Genomic DNA, 25789 nt, shown 5'->3' with positions numbered 1-25789 from the left:
TTAATTAAAATCTTACATGGGATGCTAGAAGGATCAATTTTATTTGTGTTAGCTTTCTTGGATTGTTATAGTCATTTTGTAGAGACATACATTTACATTGGAATAGAAAAATGCTGTGACAAGAAATTGCACTTTCAGAGAACTCTTTTGTTATAAATCAGACTCTTTTGGAACTGTCATGAAATTAAGGATCTAAAATGCATGTGTTTGAGTAAGTAATGCTTTCAGAAGGTATAAAATTTTGTAATAGATCACAGATCAGGTTTGAAGAAGAGAAGTATTCCTCACACTCCTTTTCATCTCCTACAAAGCAAGCAATGGAACCAGCTTCTTGTATTTTCAAAGATAGTATGCAATCATATATGTATTTCACCCAGACTGAAACCATCACCAGCAAAGGGGTTTTTATTAAATGTTAGGGCAAAGTCTTTTTTTTTTTTTTTTAAGTTTATTTATTTATTTTGAGAGAGAGAGGGAGAGAGAATCCCAAGCAGGCTCCACTCTGTTAGGGCAAACCCCACCTCAGGACTCAAGCCCACGAACCACGAGATCATGACCTGAGCTGAGATCGTCAGATACTTAACCAACTGAGCCACCCAGGTGCAGTGCAAAGTCAACTGTGATCATAAGGTGCCAAAAGGTGACTATAGTCTCTCAACTTCCTGTTTACTTTTTTCAAAACATACTAGCTATGAAATATAATGCTGTTATGAAAAAGTGCAGAAAACAATTGTATAACCCAACAATTTATGACAAAACAAACTGTCCATGTGATCACCAAATCAAGAAATAATTTTCTGAGTTCCCTGGGTGGCTCAGTCAGTTAAGTGTCCGACTTTGGCTCAGGTCATAATCTCACAGCCCATGAGTTCGAGCCCCACGTCAGGCTTTGTGCCGACAGCTCAGAGCTGAATCCTGCTTCAGATCCTGTGTGTCTCTCTCGCTCTGCCCCTCCCCTGCTCACTCTCTCTCTCTCCCTCTCTCTCTCTCCCTCTCTCTCTCTCTCTCTCTCTCTCTCTCTCTCTCTCTCTCTCTGTCACAGAAATAAAAACATACAAAAAATTAAAAAAATTTTTTTTCCAACACTCTGAAAAGTGTCTTCATGTTCCCTTCCAGTTATTTCTCCCTTACTCTCTAAAAGGGAAACATTGTTCTAACTTTTAGAGTAATCTTTTCTTGGTGTTTCTTTCATTGTATAAACACTTAGTTATACATTTCTGAATACTTGTTGGATAGGGTCTACATTTATAATATAAAATTACATTTAGGTGTTTTTTGGTCTGCCTTTGGTTCAATGTTACGATTGTTAAATTTATCTATATCAGTGCATTGTAGATACTTGGTTGTTTTTTATTGCTGTTTGAGATTCTGTTGTCTAAATAAAAAAAAATTATGTGCCTACTGTTGATAAGTGTACTATTGATTGATATTTGGGTTGTTCGATTATGGTGCTTTTAGTACTACTGAATATACTGTTTTCTTGGAAATGAATGTAGTAGTTGATTTATTGCTTCATGGGTTTTGCATATATTCAGCTTTAGTAAGTAACATTAAAGAAATGCACTTCTTAATCTCCAAATATATGAGGATTTTCTAGTTATCTTGTTATTGATTTCTGTTTAAATTGCATATGGTCAAAAATTACTCTGTCAGTCTTGCAGTCTGTGTTGGGAATTGTAGAGGATCAATTTTTATAACTATTCCATAAATATGTGAAAATAATATTTACACTTGTTGGTAAATTTTGCTGTGTCCATTCAGGTGGATTTGCTAAATGTGTTATTTGAATTCTGTCTTTATTGATTAATTCCTTGGTTTCTTTTAGTTCATAAGATCAGTATGTTAAATTCTTGTCACTGTGCCTGTGGATATTTAATTTTGAGTTTCACCAATTTTTATTTTATGTATTTTGAAGTTACCATACACATTTAGAATGATTGTTATCTTTCTTGTGAATTGAATCTTTCATTATTAGGAATTATGTCTTTATCCCTGGTAGCTATTTTTTCTAAAATTACTTTGTTTGAAATTTATATGCTTTGTATCAGCTTTCTTTTGGTTACTATTAATAGGATAGATATTTTTCCTTCCTTTTACTTTGAACCTTATTTTTCATAGCCAGCTTATAGTTGCCTTTTTTAAATTGAGTCTGATACTTTGTCTTTCAGTTGGAATATTTATTTGCATTTAATGTAATTACTGATGTATTTGTTTTTAAATCTTCTTTTTTTTTTTTTTTTAATGTTTATTTATTTTTGAGAGAGCAGGGGAGGGACAGAGAGAGAGGGAGACACAGAATCCTGTATCTGTGGCACAGAGCCTGACCCGGGGCTTGAAGTCACAACCTGCAGGATCATGACCTGAGCCAAAGTTGGATGCTTAACTGACTGAGCTGCCCAGGCGCCCCTAAATCTGCTGTTTTTAATGTACGGGTATACTACTAGGTTTTCTCTTTTGCCAGTTAGATGTTTTTTCTCTTTCCTTTCCTCTTATTCTGGGTGATTATATTTTGGGGGGCTATTTTTCTACTCTTTACTCTTTTTAGCAGTTATCCCAGTGGTCATAATATACATATACCCTTTATACATTCAGAAGTCCAATTACTATTTGTACTATACAGTGCAGATATCTAGAACGTTTACCACCTTTCTGACTTGTATGAAGTTGTGCATTTATACCTTAATTTTATGTGTATTTTAATTCCCAAATGTATCATTACGGTTTTTATATTCAGTATTCATTTGGATTTATCTCATTCCATTTTAATCCCTCTTTTTTTCCTTTTTGTCATTTGAGTTGCAATCAAGTATGATTTTCTTTGTTTGAAAAGTATTCTGTAACGTCTGTTTTTATTCTTGTCCGCCCATGGTGAATAAACTTGGTTTTGAAGGAGGAAATTTAAAAATTTTTAAAAATAATTAGGTAAATAAACCGCATAGCCATTATCCACGTTCCAGTATTATTAATGGTTTTCACATTTCCTTTATCTCTGCTATTTTTTCTTTGCTGAAGTACTTCAAAACAAATCCTAGACACTATATCATTATTCCTTTCATATATATATATATATATATATATATATATATATATATATATATGAAAAGTACCTTAAATAGCTTAAACAGTGTGCATATGCTCTGTAATGACTGATGCAACATATCCATTTTTATCATAATCATAGAAACTATAATTTGTCCTGATCGACTTTTATCATAACCAACTAAATTAGCATAATCATTTTCATGGTACAGTTTGTTTCCTATACTTAATTAAATTTGTCTGAATATTTGAATAATAAATTTTACATTGGTTGATTAGATCCAGAGGTGTTCTCTTCATTCTTGAAGTATATTTTGACATGTTACAGAATTCTAAGTTAGTTATTATTTCTCTTAGTGATTTAAAGATAATTTCTTGTCATTTCCACTGTGTCAGTCTTATTATTCCTTTTTTAAGGTCACTGTCAGCTCTCAAGCTGTTTTTAAGATTCATTCATATTCTTTCCCTGTCCACCGCGCCCCCCCCCCCCCCAACCCCCTGAGCATTTTCTTTGATGGTCCTATAGATGGTTTCATTTGTACTTACCCTGATTAGGATTCATAGGCCTTCCTGAATCCTTGATAACTTCCATCAGCTTTAGAAAGATCTCAGCCATTAACTGTACAAACAGTGCTTCTGCCTTGTTTTCTGTATTCTCTTTTTGGGTTTCCAGTTTCATGTGTTAGACCTTACCAGTATAAATGATGTAATTCTCAGTTTTTTAAATCTCTCCTTTTACTGTGGCTATTTGCTTCTAATTCATCTTAGTTTACTAATTCTCATTCTCTATTATTAATGGGAAAAATCTACCCTTCCTCCACTCTGCTGTGGTGTTGTGTCTGTTAAAAATCATGTCTGCTGTGGTGTAGGTCTGTTTTTGTCCATTGGTCAATTTTTCTAGCCTTATGCTAGAAATAGAAATGCTATAATTGTCTTAATTATTGTAACTTTATATTAAGTCTTGAAATCTGGTAGTATACACTCATCAGTTTTGTTTTTCTTTCTTTTTTGGTAGATTTAAAAAATTGGTATAAAGTTTGTTGTGCAGTCATCATCACTTTCTAATTCCAGAATATTTCAATTACTCCACAAAGAGGTTCTGTAGTCATGAGCAGTCACTCCTCATCGCCTTTCCCCTCCATCGCCTGGCAGTCAGTAATCTATGTTGTGTCTCTATGGATTTGCCCACCCCATACATTTCTTATAAATGTAGAATCATATAGTTTGTGGCCCTTTTGTCCGGCTTCTTTCACTTAGCATAATGTTTTCATGTTTCACCCACTTAGCATGTCTCCATACACCATTCCTTTTTATGACTGAATAGTATTCCGGTGTATGGATATGCTACTTTTAAAACAATCTGGATATACCTCATTTTGCTTATCTACTCAGCAGTTAATGGACGTTTGAGTTGTTACTTCTTTTTTGGCTGTTAAGAAAAATGCTGCTATGCAGCATATTTGTGTACATTTTTATGTTTTCAGTTCTCTTGAGTATATACTTAGTGAAATTTACCATTTTCCTTCTTAAACATAGGTTTAACATAAAAGTTAAAAAAAATTTTTTAATGTTTTTGGATTTATTTTTGAGAGAGAGAGAGTGTGTGCACGCAAGTGCACATGCCCACAAGCAGGGGAGGGGCAAACGGAACGAGAGGGAGACAAAGAATACTAAGCAGTCTCCAAGCTGTCAGTGCAGAGCCCAACGCAGGTTTCATACTCAAAAAACCAAACCGTGAGATCATGACCTGTACCGAAGCTGGATGCTTAACCGACTGATCCACCCAGGCGCCCCTAAAGATAGGTTTTCTTAAAGATTCTTGGTCTTTGTTTCTATTTCCCCCCCAGCTTTATTGAAATATAACTGACATAACAACACTCAGCAAGTTTAAGGTGTATAATGTATTGGTTTGATACATTTATATATTGTAGAATGATTACCACTATAGCATTAGCTAATATGTCTGTCCTGTCACTTAATTACCATTTCTTTTTCTGTGGTGGGAACATATAAGATCTACTCTTAGCAACTTTCAACTACCCATAGTAAAAGGAAAGATTAAAAAACCGAATTCTGTCATTTATACTGATGAGGTGTAACACATGAAATTGTAAATGCAGAATTGAAAACTATACAGCATTATTATTATATTATTAATTATATACAGCATTATTATCATCATGCCGTATTTATTTCCATTTAAATTTTAGAATGAGCTTTTCAGATTATACACCAAAGAGCTTATTATTTTTTTTTATTTGGAATTTGAATATAAATCAGTTTGGGAGAATTGACATCTTAATATTAAGCGTTTTACTTCATTAACATGATATATCTAGTGTATTTAGGTCTTCAGTTGCTCTGGGAGATATTTTTAGTTTTCAGTGTTGACGTTTAGTACGTCTTTTTCAGATTTATCCTTAGCTGTTTGATTTTTTTACGCTAGTATAAGTGATATTTTTCTTAATTTTATTTCCCTTTTTTTGGTTGCTAGTGCATAAAAATATAATTGATTTTTGTATATTAATCTCATGTGGTGACACTGCTATATTAGCTTATTAATTCTAATAGTTTGTAGATTCTTAAAGACTTTTTATATACACAGTGATGTCATCCAGTTTTTTGTTTTGTTTTTGTTTTTGTTTTTTTTGTTTTGTGCAAAAAGGTGATTTTATTAAAGCATGGAGACAGGACCTGTGGGCAAGAAGAGCTGCCTCATGTCATCTGTTAATAAGAATTTTACTTTGTTGGTTTTCTAATCATTTTATCTTTTACTTCTTTTTCTTGCTCTTTTGTGCTTTCTAGAACTTCCTGAGTGATACTGAATAGAAATGGTGGTCATAGTCATTTTTATTTTCTTCTGATCTCTACTTATATATGGTTTTTGAGGCCCTTTGTATAAAAATAGAAAAGGATACTGCTCAATCAAAAATCAAAAGATTTAAAAAATTTGTAGTTGCAGAATGACTTATTTCTTTTGGATTGCTGATGTGTCTCTTGTGTTTCTGGTTACTTAATTCATTTTCCCACAAGTAGTATTTGGGCATTGGATTTTAAAGTCAGTAAAGGGCTCAACTCCATGTGGTTAATATTGACTGTAATTACCCAAAAAGTACAAGTACAATAGCAGTGCTTCAATAAGTCCAATAATTTTCCTCCAGAGTTGGAATTAATAGCTGTTTCTTTGGTGGAACATTAGATGAAGCAAATGGATTTCATTTTGGGGCACATAGCTTATATGAGTTTTGATTGCTCTTTCTTTTACCAGGCTTGTAGAATTGGATTCTTGGAAGTTAAATGAAGTATAGTATGGCTATTCTGTAATGTGTGTGTGTGTGTGTGTGTGTGTGTGTGTGTAAGTTGAAGACACTTTTAATTGTGAAAGGCTATGCACAGTTTGTTATTGCTATCTTGTTGATTACAGCTAATTTTTTAAATAGTTTTTTTTTTTCTTTTTTTTTTTTTTTAATCCTAGCACAGTGTAGCATTGTTAGATGTTAAGATAGCCTGTCACATACCTGGGTTCTCCCCGACCCTTTCAGGTATTAGCAAATTACTTCCCTCAACTTTAGATTCATTACCTATAAAATGGGTAAGAGTCGTACCTGCCTATGTGTCATTGCAAAGACAGAATGAGTTGATGTAAGTAAGCTCCATACTTGGCACTGTGGTTCCCCATTGGCTTTGTTTTCACACAGTCCTTGGTTCCAACCCTAGTTTTACCACTATCAGCTCTGCAGGTCACACTTCTCTGTTATCAATTAAAAAACAGAGTTCTAGTGTCTGCTTCTCAGAGTTGTTTACCTGTTGAATACAGTAATTGATTAAAACAGTGTCACATGGTAATGCACACTAAAATTTGCTACTGTTGTAGTGGTTATCTTTCCCCAATGTAACTATATTTTGTGCTGACCTATTTCATTATGTTGTGAAATTAAGCTTTTATCTTAGCTTTTCCTAAAATGTTTTCCACAAATATTGTTAAATATTTAATGAGGAGTTATTTTTTATAATGTATACTTGAGTCACACTGAAAAGGAAAGTCAAAGAAATTGTTTAACTTATGGGATTTCGTAGAGCCATTAATGATAATCTTCATGTGTAAGCTGGTGTGCCAAACTTGCTTGACATAAGTCGAATCAGAGATGTTTCTCTCCATATTAGTGTTCTGGGAGAATATGGTAGGAAACAATTGCTTTTACATATTCTATGTGGGCCAGACTGTCTAGGCTATGCTTTAAAATGAAGAAATAAGTATCATCAGATTTTTAAAATGATGTAATTAAAGGTTTTTTTGAACTTTTTGCAGGAGGAAGGAGGTACTGCTACAGGAAAACTTAGTAAAGCAAATTTTAGTTTATTTGTTAAGCTCAAATTGTATAATAGGATTACTCTCGTTTTGTGTTTTTATTTTAGCCATATTAAATGAAATTTCTTACATGCTGAAAATATTTTTAAGTTCAAAGGTATACCAAGTTGTTTTTTGTTGTTTTGTTTTGTTTTGTTTTGTTTTGTTTTGATTTGGAACTAGGTCCTGGATCCCTTAAACTCAAATACTGTTATTATCAATGAGTATGCTTTTATGATTAAGACTTTGATCATTAAGACTTCTTTTTTATACTCTATAGCTTACTGTCTTTTAAAGTGAAACTCTAGTTTTAATGTCAAAATAGTATACTTGGAACATGTTTCTGCATGAACCTTTTCCTCATCCCTTTTCTCCCCCCCTTGTCTTACACCAGTGAGTTCCTTCGGGGTTACTCCTGCAGTAGGTGGACTGTCATCGGGGACAGTTGGGGAAGCTTCGACAGCCCTGAGTTCAGCAGCCCAGGTAGCTTTGCAGTCTCTCTCTCATGCAATGGCTTCAGCCGAGCAACAGCTGCAGGTGCTGCAAGAGAAACAGCAGCAGCTTTTGAAGCTTCAGCAACAGGTTGGAGACTCTTTGGCTCTTTGTTCATGCTGTCTCTAAACTTCAAAAGCTGAAAAAAGTACTGTAAAAATGACCATTATTTTCATAAAGGAAAGTAGGTTGACCGATCTGAGCTAATCCTTTTCTGCAAAAATTGAGGTAATGTCTTTGTGATGTATCTAAGTGTTTAAAAATTATATAAGTAAATTTCGTTTGACAAATATCTGATGGAATATAATTGATATGGGGGGGCAGGCTTTTAGTAAAATTCGTTGTAACTCTGTTTAAACACTCTTGGTCAAACGTTATGGTTACCAGTTACTATTTTTACAGATTGACTAACCTAAAATATTTTAAAGATGATTTGCAGTCATGTGGATTAAAATTTAGTAGTAATGACAATTGCTTGGGAGTTTTTGTTGTTCTCTAAATGCATCCCATGTGGTTCCAGGTGACAAATTGTATCAGGTTAGGCAACACGAGAGTCCGCCTCCTCCTGTTAATATTTCGTTCTGAGTAGAACTGTGTTTCCTTATTTACATGCACTTGTTCTTCTTTCTTTCCACCTTTGCTTTGTGGAAGTCCAAGTTTCCGAAACACAAGGAAGTTTACATCAAATATTTAATGAAGTTCATATAGTGAGGAAATGTGGAGTCCATTTTTATTTAATTTCATTTTTATTTACCTAGGATCTAGTTAATCATGTTATCTTCATAAAATATTCCTGTGTAGTGTTCCCTACAGTTCAGGTAGGCAGGATCAGTCTACATTTGTTGCCTTTACTTCTTTTACAGAAAGCAAAGCTGGAAGCCAAGTTACATCAGACAACAGCTGCAGCGGCTGCCGCAGCATCAGCAGCATCAGCAGTAGGTCCTGTTCACAACTCTGTGCCTTCCAACCCGGTGGCAGCCCCCGGATTCTTCATCCATCCATCTGATGTTATTCCACCCACTCCAAAAACAACACCACTTTTTATGACTCCACCACTCACCCCACCCAATGAAGCAGTTTCCGTTGTGATTAATGCCGAACTTGCACAGCTTTTCCCAGGCTCAGTTATTGATCCCCCAACAGTCAATCTTGCTGCACATAACAAAAATTCCAACAAGTCCAGAATGGTAAATTCTTATATTTTAAATAGGTGTTCGCTTAGACATTTAAAAACATTATGATGTATACGCTAGCTTGAGAAGGCAAAATTTTATTATGCCAACTTGATACATCAAATTAGGTTGTCTTCTAAAATATTACAGAATATACATCAGGAGATGAGACTTGTTAATTTGATATACAGTTACTAGTTTGTATAGAGCAAGAGTAATATCAATATAGAGTTATACTTTTTTCTCTTCTAGAATCCACTTGGTTCTGGTCTAGCTCTTGCAATTTCTCATGCTTCACATTTTCTTCAACCTCCACCTCACCAGTCCATTATTATAGAGCGAATGCATTCAGGTAATCTTTGACTTTCTTAAGATATTTTTGTTGCCTATTCTGCTAGCCCTTTGAATCTTAATATTCTGCAGTTTGATTTTCCTTTGCAAGTAAATCACATCTGTTCCCAGGTAAGTACATTTTACCAGGAGTAGGCACTACATAAGGCTCCAGCTGTGCATTCACCATGTTGGGTGGCAGAGTGCTACTGGGTAGGTTGACTAGTTCTGTCCAGACTGTGGATTTCACCTGCACATGGGTCTTGCCTGTTGAACTCTGATGGACATGACCATCTACCTCCATTGTAGCTGCTCGATTATCATTACACTGGAAGTTACGCTTAAATATTCTTAAGACCAGCATCCTGATGTTGGAATCATTTCTAGAAAATAGCAGATAGACATACTGCTGATTTTAGTAACTAAGTAAAATTAATAACACTTCATGGTCTCTTGATAATTCAAATTCTGCCTAAGTTTGTGACATACTTACATGCTAGCAACCCATGACTGGGATAGATGCTTTCAACTAGAATATGTTTTCTAATAAACCACAGGTGATTTTAACCTTATCATCCTACCAAACTACTAGTTCTGGGCTTGTGCTGCAGCAGAATTCAGTAGAAACCCACAGTGTGTTCTATAGTAGAAAGTAATATGTGTATAATGCATACTGTGGCACTTTCTATCATATGAATAGTTTGCTTTATTGCATTGCGATGTTTCTTCTTTGGAAGAGAGAGTTTTTTAAAAAATATAAAGTAAAATTTTTTTGTTTTTAAATGATTTTCAAGTTTATTTCTTTGTTATTGAGAGAGAGAGAGCGAGAGAGAACACAAGCTGGGGTGGGGCAGAGAGAGAGGGAGATACAGAACCCAACGCAGGGGTCGAAGTCAGCAGCTGTGAGATCATGACTTGAGCTAAAGTCCAACACTTAACTGACTGAGCCACCAGGTGCCCCTAAGGTAAAATTCTTAATGGTGTTTTTTGCTCAACTAATCCTTCATTGGTATCAACATTAGCATTTGTAACATTTAGAGTGTGATTTGTTGTGGAGTCTTATGGAATGTGAGCAGTTTTTTACACTGCAGTTTGGTTTTTTTTTTTTTCTTTTTTTATCATTGGAATTGAATGTAGGACATAGAAGAATTGTGTTCTTTGTTATTTAATAGTTTTTCTGTCTAGGGAAGTATTGGTAACCACTTTGTTTGCTTTTAAACTAGCTCCATTGAAAACTAGTTCTAGAAGTTCAGTTGATTCCTTCACTGTAAAATGTAGCTGGTAAGGTTATTAGGTGCTCCTCACCCCAACCTGGTAAAGAAGAAAAAGAACTATATGATTAACAATGCTGTCTACTGTTTCACTAATTGGGCTTATTCTGAAATGTATATGAGCTGAGATATGCAAATCTGTTCTTTCTTCCATTCCTCTGTGATCATTTTTGCCTTTCATTAATGTGCACATCTCAACCGTGCTGCGTGCGATTCTAGTGTTTACACGAAGAGGGATCCTGCCTGTTTAGTGTGGTCCTTGAGAATAAGCCATATGCTTTGCCTGGAACTGAGCTGAAGAGACAGTGATGTGTCACTACCTGGGCAAAAAACAGTGTTTGAGATAAGATGTATTTGTCTTCTTTGGGGGACCTTCCTAAGGGATTTTTTATAGTGGCGGTGCTGACTGCATGTGATTTCTGCCTTGTAATTTTACTTTACATTGTAACCACAATGTAGGATCTAACTCCATAAGAAGTTAAACAAGGCCTGAGAAAACTAAAGTAACACAATTTGGTATCATTAATGAGTCTAGGTGGGAAAGTTTTAAAAAGTGACCAAATGATTGAAAAAAGAGCAGATAGATAACTTTTAAGAGTTCATCTATCTACTGTTTTTGATGATACAGTTTTTCTACTCTGATGTTTTAAATTAAGCTTCGGGGCACCTAGGTGGCTCAGTCGGTAAGGCATCCGACTTTGGCTGAGGTCATGATCTCGCGGTTTTTGGGTTCGCGTCCTGCTTTGGGCTCTGTGCTGACAGCGCGTAGCCTGGAACCTGCTTCAGATTCTGTGTCTCCCTCTCTTTCTGCCCCTCCCCCGCTTGCACTCTGTCTGTCTCTCTCAAAAATAAATAAACATTAAAAAATTTTAAATTAAGCTTATATGCACAGTTGATTGTCACAGTAACAAACTTACTCTTGTGTATTTTTTACTTCAGTCTTACCTAGCATGGATTGAAGTTTCAGAAAATTTTCAAAGGCTACTTCCTCTTTCTACTTATTTGTTTGTAGTTTAATAAGTTGATTTCGGATTTTAAGATGAGTGTTCCCAACTGTTTTTGAATGTATCTTTTGGTTAATTGAAACAATGGTATTTTTTGTCACCTGTTGCTCTCTCTGATAGGAGCAAGGAGATTTGTGACCTTGGATTTTGGCAGACCAATACTATTGACAGATGTGTTGATTCCCACTTGTGGAGACTTGGCCTCCTTGTCAATTGACATTTGGACTTTAGGAGAAGAGGTGGATGGGAGGCGACTGGTAGTGGCAACTGACATAAGCACCCATTCACTAATTCTGCATGACTTGATACCACCTCCTGTGTGCAGATTCATGAAGGTAAAAGACTTCAAGACAGTGAATTGATAGGCTTTCCATGTTTCTGACAGGTTATGAAAGATACTTAGACATATAGTTAAAAAGTATAACTATCTTTTAAAATCCATTGCTCAGAATTTTATTTTTTTGCAGATGGAGTGTATGTATACTTATGTTTTGATTTGTTTTGTTTTTTATTTCATTTCAGATCACTGTCATTGGACGTTATGGAAGTACAAATGCCAGAGCCAAAATCCCATTAGGATTTTACTATGGTCATACGTATATCTTGCCTTGGGAGAGTGAACTGAAGTTAATGCATGATCCTTTAAGGGGAGAGGGTGAATCTGCAAACCAACCGGAAATTGACCAGCATTTAGCAATGATGGTTGCTCTACAGGAAGATATACAGTGCAGGTTATTAGAAAATTGCAGTCTATTTTAATCTTATTGAAACCTTTTATATTGTATGTCTTGCATATATTTTTCAAGAAATGTCTTTTCCTAGATGTATAGAAAAGAACAATAGGACAGGGCACCTGGCTTAAGTCAGAAGAGCATGCGACTCTTGATCTTGGGGTTGTGAGTTCAAACCCCACTTTGGATACAGAGATTACTAAAAAAAAAAATGTGAACTTAAAAAAAAACAAAGAAGAAAAGGAAGTAGGAAACGGATGTTACAGTAATATTTGATAAATTAAAATATTGTGATTAAATAACTGGCTTAATGACTGATGAATTCTTTTTAATGGTTGTAGAGATTTAATTTTCAGTGTACATTTATACATATATATCAGAGAGAACATTGCAGGAATTATTTTGTACATTTTTTTTTTTTATTTACAGGTATAACTTAGCTTGTCATCGACTGGAAACTCTTTTGCAAAGTATCGATCTTCCTCCTCTCAACAGTGCTAACAATGCACAGTACTTTTTGCGAAAACCAGACAAGGCAGTTGAGGAAGACAGTAGAGTTTTTTCTGCCTATCAGGATTGTATTCAGCTACAGCTTCAGCTGAATTTGGCTCATAATGCAGTGCAGAGGCTCAAAGTAGCTCTAGGTACAAGTCGGAAAGTGTTAAGTGAAACATCAGATCCAAAAGATTTGATTCAGACGTCTTCCACAGAGCAGTTACGTACCATCATCAGATATTTATTGGACACTTTGCTCAGTCTTCTTCACTCTTCCAATGGTTTGTATTTGGCTTAAGTTCTTTAAATGTTAGAAATGTGTTTGATGTGATTTTGTTGCATGTTTTGTTGTTGTGTTAATATTTCCTGAGTGTTGCTCATTTTGATGTCCTTTCTAAAGTGACTATGAAATGTGTTTAAGTTAACTCGTTTTTTCCTCCATATTTTTACTTGTTTTTGTTTTAAACGGATTTTCGATAATTTTCTTGAGGTTTTGCTGTTGATGTGGCACATCATTTTGTTATTGGCAAAACATTAAATATTGTTATTGTGAAAACTGTTACTAAATTGCTACCCTAATATACTGTCATTTTCTAATAACAGGAGCTATTTTTGATCATTACACATGCACTCACAAACACACATACTCAGCTAACTGATACACCCAACTCCACACATAAGAAATACAGTTGATTGAACTGCTAGATTTTCTCCTCCCCAAGTGTTTAACAATTAAATTCTTCATACGAAGAATAAAGAAATGAATAGCAAAATAAATAAAATACAATTGTGTACTGAATCCTGGTAAAGAAGAAAGTGTATTTAGGGATGCTGATACTGATACTACAGCATACACTTAAATAGGAAATTTTATTGTTTTCTGTTTTGTAATAGGACACTCTGTTCCTGCAGTTTTGCAGAGCACATTTCATGCCCAGGCCTGTGAAGAGCTTTTTAAACACTTGTGCATCAGTGGAACACCAAAGATACGATTGCATACTGGTCTTCTACTTGTTCAGCTCTGTGGTGGTGAAAGATGGTGGGGTCAGTTTCTTTCTAATGTTCTTCAGGAACTGTACAATTCAGAGCAGCTTCTCATCTTCCCACAAGATAGGTAGGTCAGAAGATACTGGAGTTGTTCGTTATTAGTAATTTCTAATTCTCACAGTCATTGCTCAGATTTTGAAATCCTACATATGTGGATCCTGAATGGGGAAATGAAACATGTCTTTCCAGGGTTTGGGGAATGCCTAGCAAAACGCATATTGAAAATTACACATGATATAACCAGACTACCTTCTGTAGTTTTGTAATTGAATCTGTGGAGTTTATAGGTCTCTGTTTACAAGTATTTCCTAACAGATTATGTTACTTTATGTGGTGTTAAACGCATTTTCTGGGGACTTTGATAAAGTTCTCTTCTTGATTTCTTATTTAGTTAAAAAATACAACCTGTAGTTTGAAAAGAGCCAATTTTAACATCATAGCTCGAGATATAAATCATGCTGAGAACTACATATCCTATTGTTAAATGTCAATGTAAATTATTTTTTTAATGAGCAAATTGATTCATACTTAGTATATCTTTTTTTTTAGGGTATTCATGTTGCTCTCCTGCATTGGTCAAAGATCACTTAGCAATAGTGGAGTATTAGAAAGCTTACTTAATCTGTTGGATAATTTATTGTCACCTCTTCAGCCGCAGTTACCCATGCATAGGAGGACAGAAGGTATTATTTCAAGTGGTCATCTTTTGTAAAAACATAAGATTCCTGTTACTGCTGCTTTCATAAAATGGCTACTGTGAAGTACCTATTTTAATATTCATCATGGCACATTTTGTTAATATTTCTATGATGTAGACTTTTTAGAATGTAGACTTTCATGTGATTGACTGCCATGTGGTTATTGCTTTAAAAATCTATTACCTTTTCATTATTTGAATTTTGAATTTGGGAACTATTATGTTTTTCCTATTTACTCTCATAACTAAGATCAAACTCTAATTTTAATGTTCATTTTTGAGAGAGAAAGGTAAAGAGAGAGAGAGAGAAAGCACCTGAGCAGGGCCGAGGGGCAGAGAGAGAAGGAGACACAGGCTCCAGACCCTGAGCTGTCAGCACAGAGCCCAACGCAGGGCTCGAACCCTTGAATTGTGAGATCATGATCTGAGCTGAAGTTGGATGCTTAACTGACTGAGCCACCAGGCACCCTTCAAACTCTTATTTAAGTCTCTCTTAATTTAAGGCACAGTTGCTATTCTGGTCATCGTATTTCATTTGAGCAACAAAATTGTTATTGGAACAAAAACTTGAGAATGTAGTTCAAAAAACTTTATGAAGGCAAAATTGAGCGATTTTTTTTATTTAGTTATCTGTAAGTCTTAGACTAGGACCTTACACCTTATTTCCTAATTTATAAATTATTATCTGTTGGATTCAACCTATAACTAAGAATCTATTCTCATACCATAAAGCATTTGTCTTCCATTACATTCAGTATGTTCCTCAATTTGGCCGTAAGTTCCAATTTTGAGGCTTATTATAAGTAAATGTTAATGTTAGCAATGATACAGTATATTTTAAATTTATAAAATGTCTTATTGCATAATTGTCCTCTCAGACTTCATTAGAACTCTTAGAGTCACCTGATTGTTTTTTCCCCTGTCATCTCTTCTTAGGAGTACTGGATATTCCCATGATCAGTTGGGTTGTTATGCTGGTGTCCAGGTTGTTGGATTATGTGGCAACTGTTGAAGATGAAGCAGCAGCTGCAAAGAAACCTTTGAATGGTAAAGACAGGGAAAGGTTTCTGACAGGTATCAGAAGTTTATAATAATCTGTTGGTGGGGATTTTGAGTGAGTACACAGTTGTTCCAGAACTGGCTATTGGCCTGGAGATTACAGCTGTATGTAATTTATCTAAAGTAAGAATTAAACATACCAGGAATCTGTTTTAAGGGTAGAATTTATTTTTGAAGGGCTTTCTGGACAAACCCCTTATCTGAGCATGACTTTTAATGTCTAAATACAACTGTGTCTTTCATGAGGTATTTCCAGGCTCATTTAAACACTTTCTAATACCATACATATCAGTGAATTTATGAATAGGAGATCTTTGTTATTTTAGTATAGTGTGTCATTCTATTTACCATTATGGAGTATAGTTCTAATTGACTATAAGGAGCTTTTATGCTTAGATATGGAAATTACCAGATTTACTTATTTTTTGTTTTTGTTTTTTATTTTTTTGAGTTTCAGTCTTTCCATAAACTTTTGGGGCATAGAAAAATTTAAAAGTTAAAGGAAATCAAGCTGTAAGACAAATTATTTTCTTCTTTTCTTCCAGCCTAATGACACTTTTCCTAAAGGTTTTGGAATAGCTCCATCTTAAATCTAAGTGCCATAAAATTTGAATTTTATACATTGTCAGGACCATAGTTTTAAAAAGATCCCTCAGAGTGTTTTCTAGATAAATCAATTGATTATCATTTGATAAGTCAAATGGGGCCCATTACTTTTGGTAAAAGGGTGGGGTATTTTATTCATGTAGAGAAAATATGTTTTAAATATTTAGAGTCTTTGGCTCAATTTACTGATTTATGGGATATAGAGGTATCTACAATTATATACAACTGTCATATAAAGTTGGAATATTACAGTATTGAAGGTCTTAGTTTTTATTTATATCATTCAGATAGTATGGAAATGCATTGGTGGAAGACATTTTTTGTAGGTTTTGAAGAATTTGAATTGACTTGACTAATGGATATTAGAGAATAGGGAAGATATCTTTAGGTTAAGCAAGCATGAACAAGTAACTGGAGATTACTTCAGGGGTGGTTCAGGGGTGGTATTGAGCCTGAATTGAAAAGAAGAATGATACTTAAAGTAATAGTCTGGACACGTTTTAAAAAACGAGAGTAAGTCGAGCTACACAGCATAATTTTTGAACTGTTTAACCTCATTTTTACATTTGTAAAGTCAGATTATTGAACGCCCTCTTTTTGGGTCCTTGCATTAACGTATGGATTTGACATAGGCAGTAGTGAGCATTTATTGTTTGAATTGAGTTACATCAGTACTGTGTTGTACAAAGATTAATCTTAAGCAACTATGGAGAAAGATGGCTGTTTTCTTAAAGGGAAGATTGGAGACAGAGAAAACTCTGATCTTAAAGTCATTTAGGATCTGGATTAGCCTTTCTAGGGTTATATCTTACTACCAGTTTCCTTAAAACTGCTTTGTTGTGATTGACATGTTTATAAATTTGTGTTTTCTAGGTGTGGAAATTACTTTAAAACCACATTTAACAGAATTATTAATAAAATGTTTTTTTGCTCTTATAGGTAACCAGTGGAGTTTTATTAACAATAATCTGCACACTCAGAGCATAAATAGGTCTTCCAAAGGCAGCAGTAGCCTTGATAGATTATATTCCAGAAAAATCAGAAAGCAGCTAGTTCATCATAAACAGGTAATTTTCAATATACTTTTAAAATTTTAATGTTTGAGAACATTGCTTTTGACATTGCATGAGATAGACTTACTGTCAGATCTCAGGTATGATATTTAATGAGGTACTTAGGGAAATTAACAGTTGTGAGACAGAGCTTCCTTATTCGTAAGATGGCAACAGTTTGTAGTTTACAGATTTTTGGTGAGGTCCTGTAAAGTGTCTACCTCTTTACATCTCTGTTTCTGCCATTCTAAGTGAGAGGCTGTCATTTTCTTTTGTCTAGTTAAAAGGCCTCTCACCCTTTTTGTTCTCAGTCATACGTTATCATGTCATTTCCTTCTCCAATTCTCAGTAGCTTTCAGTTGACCTGTGCATGCAGTTCAAAGTCCTTAACATGGCTTGATGGTGTCTATCATTTGCTTCCTCTTTGTGCCTGTCAGGTTTGAATTTTAGTCTAGCCCTACTGAATTTGAGTTCATAAACCACCAGTTTCTCATCCAGGATTTTTGTATGCGGTGAGTTTCCTCCCTTACCACATAGGATAACCTAACTTACTAGGCATTAGTTCAGGCATTCTTTTATTTTTTTTTTAAGTTTATTTATTTGTTTTGAGGGGGCGAGAACGAGCGAGCATGAGCAGGGGAGGGACAGAGAGAGAGGATCCCAAGCAGGCTCCATGCTGTCAACGGAGGGCCCATGCGGGGCTCGAACTCAGGAACCGAGACCGGACCTGAGCCGAAATCAGGAAATGAGGAGTCGGGCGCTTAACCAACTGAGCCTCCCAGGTGCCCCTCAGGCATTAGTTCATATTCACTTCCTCAAAGAGGTCTTCTCTGGTTTCTAAATTAGGATAGTACCCCATACAATGTGTTTCCCATGTGTCTGTATTTTTCCTTTCATTATATTCGTCATAAATTTTGGTAGTGTCTTTTGTTCTGTTAATATGAGATTTGTGTGTTTCGCTGTGAGTGAATGATTTCTTGAAGTCTTGTTAGGAGTCATGCAGAGTGCTCTTTTTTACCTGCCTTTTTTTCCCCTCAAAATGGTATTTTTGAGATTCATCCATATTGAGTATATCACTGATTCTTTTTATTCTTGAGTACTCTTCCATGAGTGTTCCAGAATCTGTTTACCTATTTTCCTATTGATGAACGCTTTAGTGTTTTTTCTTTTTGAAATACAAATGTGCATGTATGTTTCTTTCTCTGATTAACATGCAAATGTTTGCATGTACACACATTCAGTCTTTCTTTCACAGAAAGAAGATCATGTATTAGAATGTGGTTTTTGTTATAGGACATCTGTGCATATATCTGGATTTTTTCTTACGTGGTTCCATGATCTCTCTTGAAATTACACATAAAATTTGGTCCCTGTGCATTGTACTGTGTAGAAGTGAATTTATAGCCGACATCAGATTCTTGTGAGCCATTGTTTTATTATTATCATTTTTTTAAAGGGGTCTTTCTCTTTTCTCTTACAGTATATGCCAGGTTATATACTATATCCTTGATACCTAGAATGGAGCCTAGTGTCTTACCAATAATTATTTGCATAATTGATTTAAACTGTAATGAGAGTTTATATGAAAATCCTTAGGATCTGGCAAGTTTGTGAAAGCTTTGGGCTTTTTTAAAAAAAAAGGACTTAGCACTAAATTTTAGGTTTCACTTATGTTTTTTTTGACTAAGCTGTTTGATCTTTTGCAAGAAAAATGATGTGAAGCTTTTCTTTCAGCCTTTTTTTTTTATTATTAACTAATTGTGTGGTAATAATTTGCATCCTTTTGAATTCAGCTAAATTTTATTGAACACTTAATGTTTATGTTTGCTGTGTTTAATTTAGAATATGAAGATGGAAAGCAAAGCTAGAATATAACCCAGTGGGTTTTCCTTAGTAAAATATTACTATTTTATTCTTTACTGTGAAGGACGTTATTGGGACAGTTGGTAAAACTTAGAATGGGGTGTGAAGCATAGTTGGTAGTAGTGTATTAGTAGTATTCTCTGATTTTGATGGTTTTATTATGGTTTGCAGAAAGATTTTGTTTCTAGGAAGTACATACAAAAGTATTCAGAGGTGATTGGCCATCAGGTTGCCAACTTATTCTCAAATAGTTGAGAAAAAAATGTCTTTTTTGCAATAATTAAAATTGCTGATTAAGATTGTGATTGTTTTGAAACACATTAAAATTATGTATTTTTTATTGTAATTGTATTTATTGTAGAGGTTTTAGAATAGTTTTCTGAAAATACTGATTTATGGTAGTTCTCACACACACATATGTTGATCATCTAATACATGTGCATACTGGTTTTAATTTATGATATGTTTTTCTTCATATATGGAGATTATAGCTAAGTGAATATTTCTTTATAGTATATTAATTTTTCACCCTGATAACAAAAATCTCTATCAAAAGTAGAAATTTTGGAGATGTTCTTTGAAGAAGTAGGTTTAAGTTTTTAACAAAATATTCATTTATAATCATGGCTATTACCTTCTAGTGACTTTGTATTTAGAATAATATTCTGCATATATGGCTATATGGGGATGTGGTGAAGTCATTCAGTGGATTTTTAAGGCCTTCCTGTGCAGAATTTTTTTCTTCTTTGTTTTGGTCTGTTTGTTCATTGGTACTGACTGGTGGTTGCAAGGGGTTGGAATTTGGGCAGATGGGATAGGAGGGATGTGGGGTGGGCAACATAAAAGAACAACATGAGGGAACCTGGTGGTGATGGAACTGTAGTGGTGGTTCATGTGTCTATACATGTGTAGAATTCTATACAAATAAGATAGACAAACACAGACATACACTTAAAAGAGTAGAAGTGAAACTAGAGAAATCTTAATAAAATTGGTGTATTTTAACAATGTCAACACTCTGATGTGGTATTATAGTATAGTTTTACAAGATGTTATCACTGGAGGAAAATGGGTAAAGTCTTCAAAAGGTCCCTGTTATTTCTCACAACTACGTATCTACAGTTATCTCAATAAAATTTTCAATTAATAAAAAATATAGATATTCCAAAATTACACTACTTTTGAGGGAGATGGCCATAGAAACAAAGCTGAGAATGTTATACAATAAAAATATTTCCCCACATATTTAAAAATACTTCTTGCCCTCCAAAAAAATACCTATCAGTCAATCTCATTAGGGGCTTACATAAGAAAGTCTTCCATTTATTTTCCTTTTCCCAGGGGTAAGGAATTGGTTAAGTCTAGTTAGAACATGGACATAACAGTCAGGATTTGGAAATGACTTATCAGCAATGCAGTTAAAACTGGAACTTGAAGGGAGTTTTTTATTCCATTATTTGAATGTATTAAATCTTTGAGGTATATATTAATTTACTTTGTTGTTTTTAACACTGTTAGCTTAATATAGATTAAAAAGATTAACCCTTTTTTTCTTTCTTTAAGCAACTTAACCTATTAAAAGCTAAACAGAAAGCTTTGGTGGAACAGATGGAAAAAGAAAAAATACAAAGTAACAAAGGATCATCATATAAACTTCTGGTAGAGCAAGCAAAACTAAAGCAGGCTACTTCAAAGGTATGATCTATGCTTTTTAATGTAATTATTTTGGAAAAGTCACTTTTTCTTTTAATATTTTTAATTGAGTAAAGTATCTTTAATAATAATTAAGAAACTTAAATATATATTATTCAGTTTATCAACAGAAAGATCTATTATACCCCCCCCCCCTTTTTGAGGGAAGGTAGCTTTTAACTCAAGGAAATATATGATAAGTGTGGATTTACAGTATGTTTCCAGTGTGCTTACATTTATTTATTTATTTATTTATTTATTTATTTATTTATTTATTTATTTATTTATTGTCTTTATTTTGAGAGACAGAGAGTACGAGTATGGGAAGGGGGCAAAGAGAGAGAGGGAGACACAGAATCTGAAGGAGGCTCCAGACTCTGAGCTGTCAGCACAGAGCCTGACTCAGGGCTCAAACCCACAAACCATGAGATCATGATCTGAGCTAAAGTCCTACGTTTAACCTGCTGAGCCATCCAGGCGCCCCCTGGTGTGCTTACTTTAAAGTGGATTGTGTTCCAGTAAATTGAAGATAAAAGATTCAAGGAAGTGTATAGTTTAGTTAATGTGTTCTTTCTTTTATTTTTTATTTTTATTTTTTTTTAAGATGTATTTATTTTTGAGAAGAGAGAGATAGAGCATGAGCGGGGGAGGAGAGAGAAAGAGGGAGATACAGAATCTGAAACAGGCTCCAGGCTCTGAGCTGTCAGCACAGAGCCCAACGTGGGCTTGAACTCACGGACCATGAGATCATGACCTGAGCCGAAGTTAGACACCCAACCAACCGACTGAGCCACCCAGGCGCCCCTTAATGTGTTTTTTCTAAGTGAAAATAAAATCCTGTGATTTGTAAATAAAAATTTTAAATATAACTTAATATTTTTTTTTTTTTATTAAAAAGTTTATTTTTGAGAAAGAGGCAAGGCGACTGTGGTGGAGAGGCAGAGAGAGAGGGAGACGTGGAATCCAAAGCAGGCTCCAGGCTCTGAGCTGTCAGCACAGAGCCTGAGGTAGGGCTTGACCCCGTGCACTGCAAGTTCATGACCTGAGCGAAATCAGACAGTTAACTGACTGAGCTACCCAGGTGCCCCAGTTAATATTTATTTTTTAATTTGGGGGCGGATAACACATATAGCAGCCAATTTTGTTTATTGTGTTTCTTTAAATACGAAGTTATCATTATTCCATCAGATTTTGAAATAACTTGAGTTAATACTCTATAGTTGAAGTTATGTTAATAGGTTTATCATCCACCTTTTCTGAATTATGTTTTGGGTGTTTTGGTAATTTTTATTTAAGATGTTGGATTTGACCCAATGTAGCCTTAATGTAGAATTTCACTTTTTGGAAATGAAAATGAAAGTCTTCCATTTATTTCCCTTTTCCTGTGGGTGAGGAATTAAGTCTAGTTATAACATGGAGATAACAGTCACGATTTGGAAAGGATTTATCAGCAACATAGTTAAAACTAGATTTTGGGGCACCTGGGTGGCTCAGTCGGTAAGCGTCCGACTTCAGCTCAGGTCATGATCTCAGGTTCATGAGTTCGAGCCCCGCATCGGGCTCTGTGCTGACAGCTCAGAGCCTGGAGCCTAAAACAATTAAAAAAAATTTTTTTTAATTAAAAGAAAAAAACAATTAGATTTTGCAGGGAATTATTTATTCCATTGGTTGGATGTATGAAATCAGAAAGTAATATTACTTATGAAGCTTACGGTTTATCTAAAATTTTGTTCTTTAAAAGTTGTAAGTTTTCTGAAGTGGCTATTTTCATCTATAAATAAATTTATAGTGAAAGAATATTTACTCGGTAAACAATGATTTAGGGGCACATGGGTGGCTCAGTTGGTTAAGCCTCCGACTTCGGCTCAGGTCGTAATCTCGTGATCCATGAGTTCTAGCCCTGCGTGGGACTCTGTGCTGACAGCTCACAGCCTAGAGCGTGTTTCAGATTCTGCGTCTCCCCCTTTCTCTGCCCCTCCCCCGCTCACTTGCGCATGTGCACGTGTTCTCAAATATAAATAAACATTAATAAACACTGATTTAAATACTGTAAATTTCTCTATGCAGCACTTCAAGGATTTAATTCGGTTACGTCGGACAGCAGAATGGTCCCGTTCTAATTTAGATACAGAAGTTACAACAACAAAAGAAAGTCCAGAGATAGAACCACTTCCATTTACCCTGGCCCATGAACGTTGTATTTCAGTAGTGCAGAAACTTACTCTGTTTCTTCTCTCCATGGATTTTACATGTCATGCGGATCTCTTACTTTTTGTTTGTAAGGTAAGTAAACTAATAGGCGTAATTTATAATTACAGACTTAGAGGGTAAGAAAAAGAAAGACTGCAGTCTTTGATTGATTTTTGATTAAGAGAAATAATAGTGCTTTTATTGGTTTGCTTTATGTAATTCAGGTTTTTATTATTGTGCCTTGAAAGACTGAAAAAGTAGATTTCTTAGTAGATGTGATTTCTATTTTTAACCTAGTTAAAACTCTAATGTCGATCTGAAATGCCTATAAGGTAGGTATGTCTATCCTCAACCTACCTTTTTCTATTAATTAAAATAGGAAGTACACAAATAAGTGTCAAATTATCGTAATGAGGGGTTTTCATGCCCTGAAGGCTTTCTTGTAGCATATTCATTGTTTATAAAAATTATTTTTAACCATTCCACCAGGATTTTTAATGAGATTTTAATATTTGATCCATGAAAATACATTTCTTTGCATTTTATCTCAAGCAATTATTTTGACACTGAAAGCATATGTCATTAATGACAACTATTATTCCAGCTGTTTGTTTTTGGAAAAAACACATGTAATTGATGTTTAAATGTATGGCTTTATAAAATGTTGGCTTTATAAAATGTATGGCTTTATAAAATATTGCAGGTTCTGGCACGCATTGCAAATGCCACGAGGCCAACTATACATCTGTGTGAGATTGTGAATGAACCCCAGCTGGAAAGACTGCTATTACTTTTGGTTGGAACTGACTTCAATAGAGGAGATATATCTTGGGGTGGTGCTTGGGCTCAGTATTCCTTAACTTGTATGCTACAGGATATATTAGCAGGTTTGTGTGGATTTATTTTTCATAAGGTATGTCCAAATTAGCTGGTCATGGCTTGAATAAGTAACATTTAAAAGAAACTGTAACCCAAAGTGTAAAAGTCTACTTAATGTATCAGTAGCAACCATTTGGAATGACTTTTGTATTTAATTATGTTGGCAGTTGTGATAAATGTCAAGTCTTTATGGAGGAGTTATGTTGTTAACAGAAACATTAGAGATAGTCTGTTTCATTATTATTATCAGCAATGGGCTGCTGTTCTTTATGTGACCTTGAGGGCTCTGTGTGCCTCATTCCTTTCATCCATAAAATAAGGATAATAAGAGTACCTTCCTTATAAAGTTGTTTTGATGAATAAGTGAGTTAATATAGGTAAAGGGACTATCATAACTCCTAGTCATATTATACAGTTTGTGTTTTCTACTCGTTACTTGTCCTTAACACTTGAGGTTAGAGCGGTGGGTCCTAGCATTTGCACAGGTAGGTGGAGAATCTTTTGCCTCAGTCTTTCATAGGTGGTCGAGCATACACGCTGTCATTCTCTAAACTGGAGGAAAATATGCTTTCATATGATTTGGATATTGGCTAAGAAATTATTAAAGCGGTTATGGCTCTTTTCTTTCATACAGGAGAGCTGCTGGCTCCGGTAGCGGCAGAAGCCATGGAGGAAGGAGCAGTGAGTGATGACGTAGCTGCAGCAGCTGGTGACTCTGATGACTCCCTGCAGCAGTCTTCAGTTCAGCTGCTGGAGACTATAGATGAGCCTTTGACACACGATATAACGGGTACCTGCACCTTCTTTAAGTTTTGTTTATTGAAGGTAGCCTTTGCTCTCTTTCTCTCTCTCTTTTTTAATGTTTTATTTATTTTTGAGAGAGAGACAGAGTATGAGCAGGAGAGGGGCAGGGAGAGAGAGAGAAAGAGGGAGACACAGAATCTGAAGCAGGCTCCAGGCTCCGAGCTGTCAGCACAGAGGCTGACATGGGACTTGAACCCATGAACTGTGAGATAGTGACCTGAGCCGAAGTCAGACGCTTAGCCAACTGAGTCACCCAAGCACCCTTGAAAATATATTTCAAAATGCAGAATTTTAGCGCAGCAGCAAATTTATTTATTTATTTATTTATTTATACATACATACATATATACATACATACATACATACATACATACATACATTTATTTTTGAGAGACAGAGAAACTGAACACACATAGGGAGGGGCAGAGAGAGAAGGAGACAGGATCCAAAGCAGGCTCCAGGCTTCAAGCTGTCAGTACAGAGCCCGATGTGGGGCTCGAACTCCCAAACTGTGGGATCACAACCTGAGCTGAAGTCGGACACTTAACCAACTGAGCCACCCAGGTGCCCCTAATTTTTATATTTTTGTATTAGGGTTTTGGCCTTAAATGTGATACATTAGTTAAATATGGTAAATATGTTTCGATTCTCTGAATGAATGCTTATTATAATAAAATGCTATCCTTTCATAATATCCTAGTTATTTTGAGATGGTCTGATTTGGCTGTGTTGAAGAAAATATAATCTAGAAAACAATTAAAGATCATGTATTAGTAAAGATGGTAGAGTTAAAGACTACTACTCTTTAAGGTCCAGCCTTTTTGGTGTATTCTTTTTCTTGTTTCTTTGTTTTCTGCTGCTTTAAAAACTGTATGTGTATCTTAGTTTGTACAATTCTTTGCTCTTTTTTTTTTTTTTTAAAGTTTATTACTCTTTTGAAAGAGAGCATGCACGCAAGTGGGGTAGGTTCAGAGAGTGAGGGAAAGAGAATCCTAAGCGGGCTCTGTGCTGTCAGGCA

The 25789-nt window shown here is 35.0% G+C and overlaps 1 protein-coding gene across 9 annotated transcripts in view; it reads left to right on the top strand.

The window, feature by feature from the left end:
* Nucleotides 1-25789, top strand: part of BIRC6 (baculoviral IAP repeat containing 6) — a 223543-nt gene that overhangs the window by 79200 nt on the left and 118554 nt on the right. For 5 of the 9 annotated variants that reach the window (XR_006215936.1, XM_042982203.1, XM_042982199.1 and 2 more), the window contains 14 exons: nucleotides 7782-7969; nucleotides 8743-9066; nucleotides 9304-9403; nucleotides 11777-11991; nucleotides 12179-12387; nucleotides 12817-13163; nucleotides 13777-13996; nucleotides 14479-14612; nucleotides 15563-15700; nucleotides 17231-17358; nucleotides 20770-20901; nucleotides 22966-23181; nucleotides 23792-23975; nucleotides 24602-24757. Coding sequence is in view for 8 of the 9 variants with exons in the window: in XM_042982203.1 (XP_042838137.1) it covers nucleotides 7782-7969; nucleotides 8743-9066; nucleotides 9304-9403; nucleotides 11777-11991; nucleotides 12179-12387; nucleotides 12817-13163; nucleotides 13777-13996; nucleotides 14479-14612; nucleotides 15563-15700; nucleotides 17231-17358; nucleotides 20770-20901; nucleotides 22966-23181; nucleotides 23792-23975; nucleotides 24602-24757 (2691 nt within the window). In the remaining variant the exon portion in view is untranslated. The remainder of the gene's footprint in view (nucleotides 1-7781; nucleotides 7970-8742; nucleotides 9067-9303; nucleotides 9404-11776; nucleotides 11992-12178; nucleotides 12388-12816; nucleotides 13164-13776; nucleotides 13997-14478; nucleotides 14613-15562; nucleotides 15701-17230; nucleotides 17359-20769; nucleotides 20902-22965; nucleotides 23182-23791; nucleotides 23976-24601; nucleotides 24758-25789) is intronic. The other 4 variants (XM_042982202.1, XM_042982200.1, XM_042982198.1 and 1 more) reach the window with 2 other exon arrangements.

Source organism: Panthera tigris, chromosome A3 (genome assembly GCF_018350195.1).
Source record: "Panthera tigris isolate Pti1 chromosome A3, P.tigris_Pti1_mat1.1, whole genome shotgun sequence".
NCBI lineage: Eukaryota > Metazoa > Chordata > Mammalia > Carnivora > Felidae > Panthera > Panthera tigris.
The sequence above is the reverse complement of the archived record's forward strand: the minus strand, read 5'-3'. Positions and strand labels throughout refer to the sequence as shown.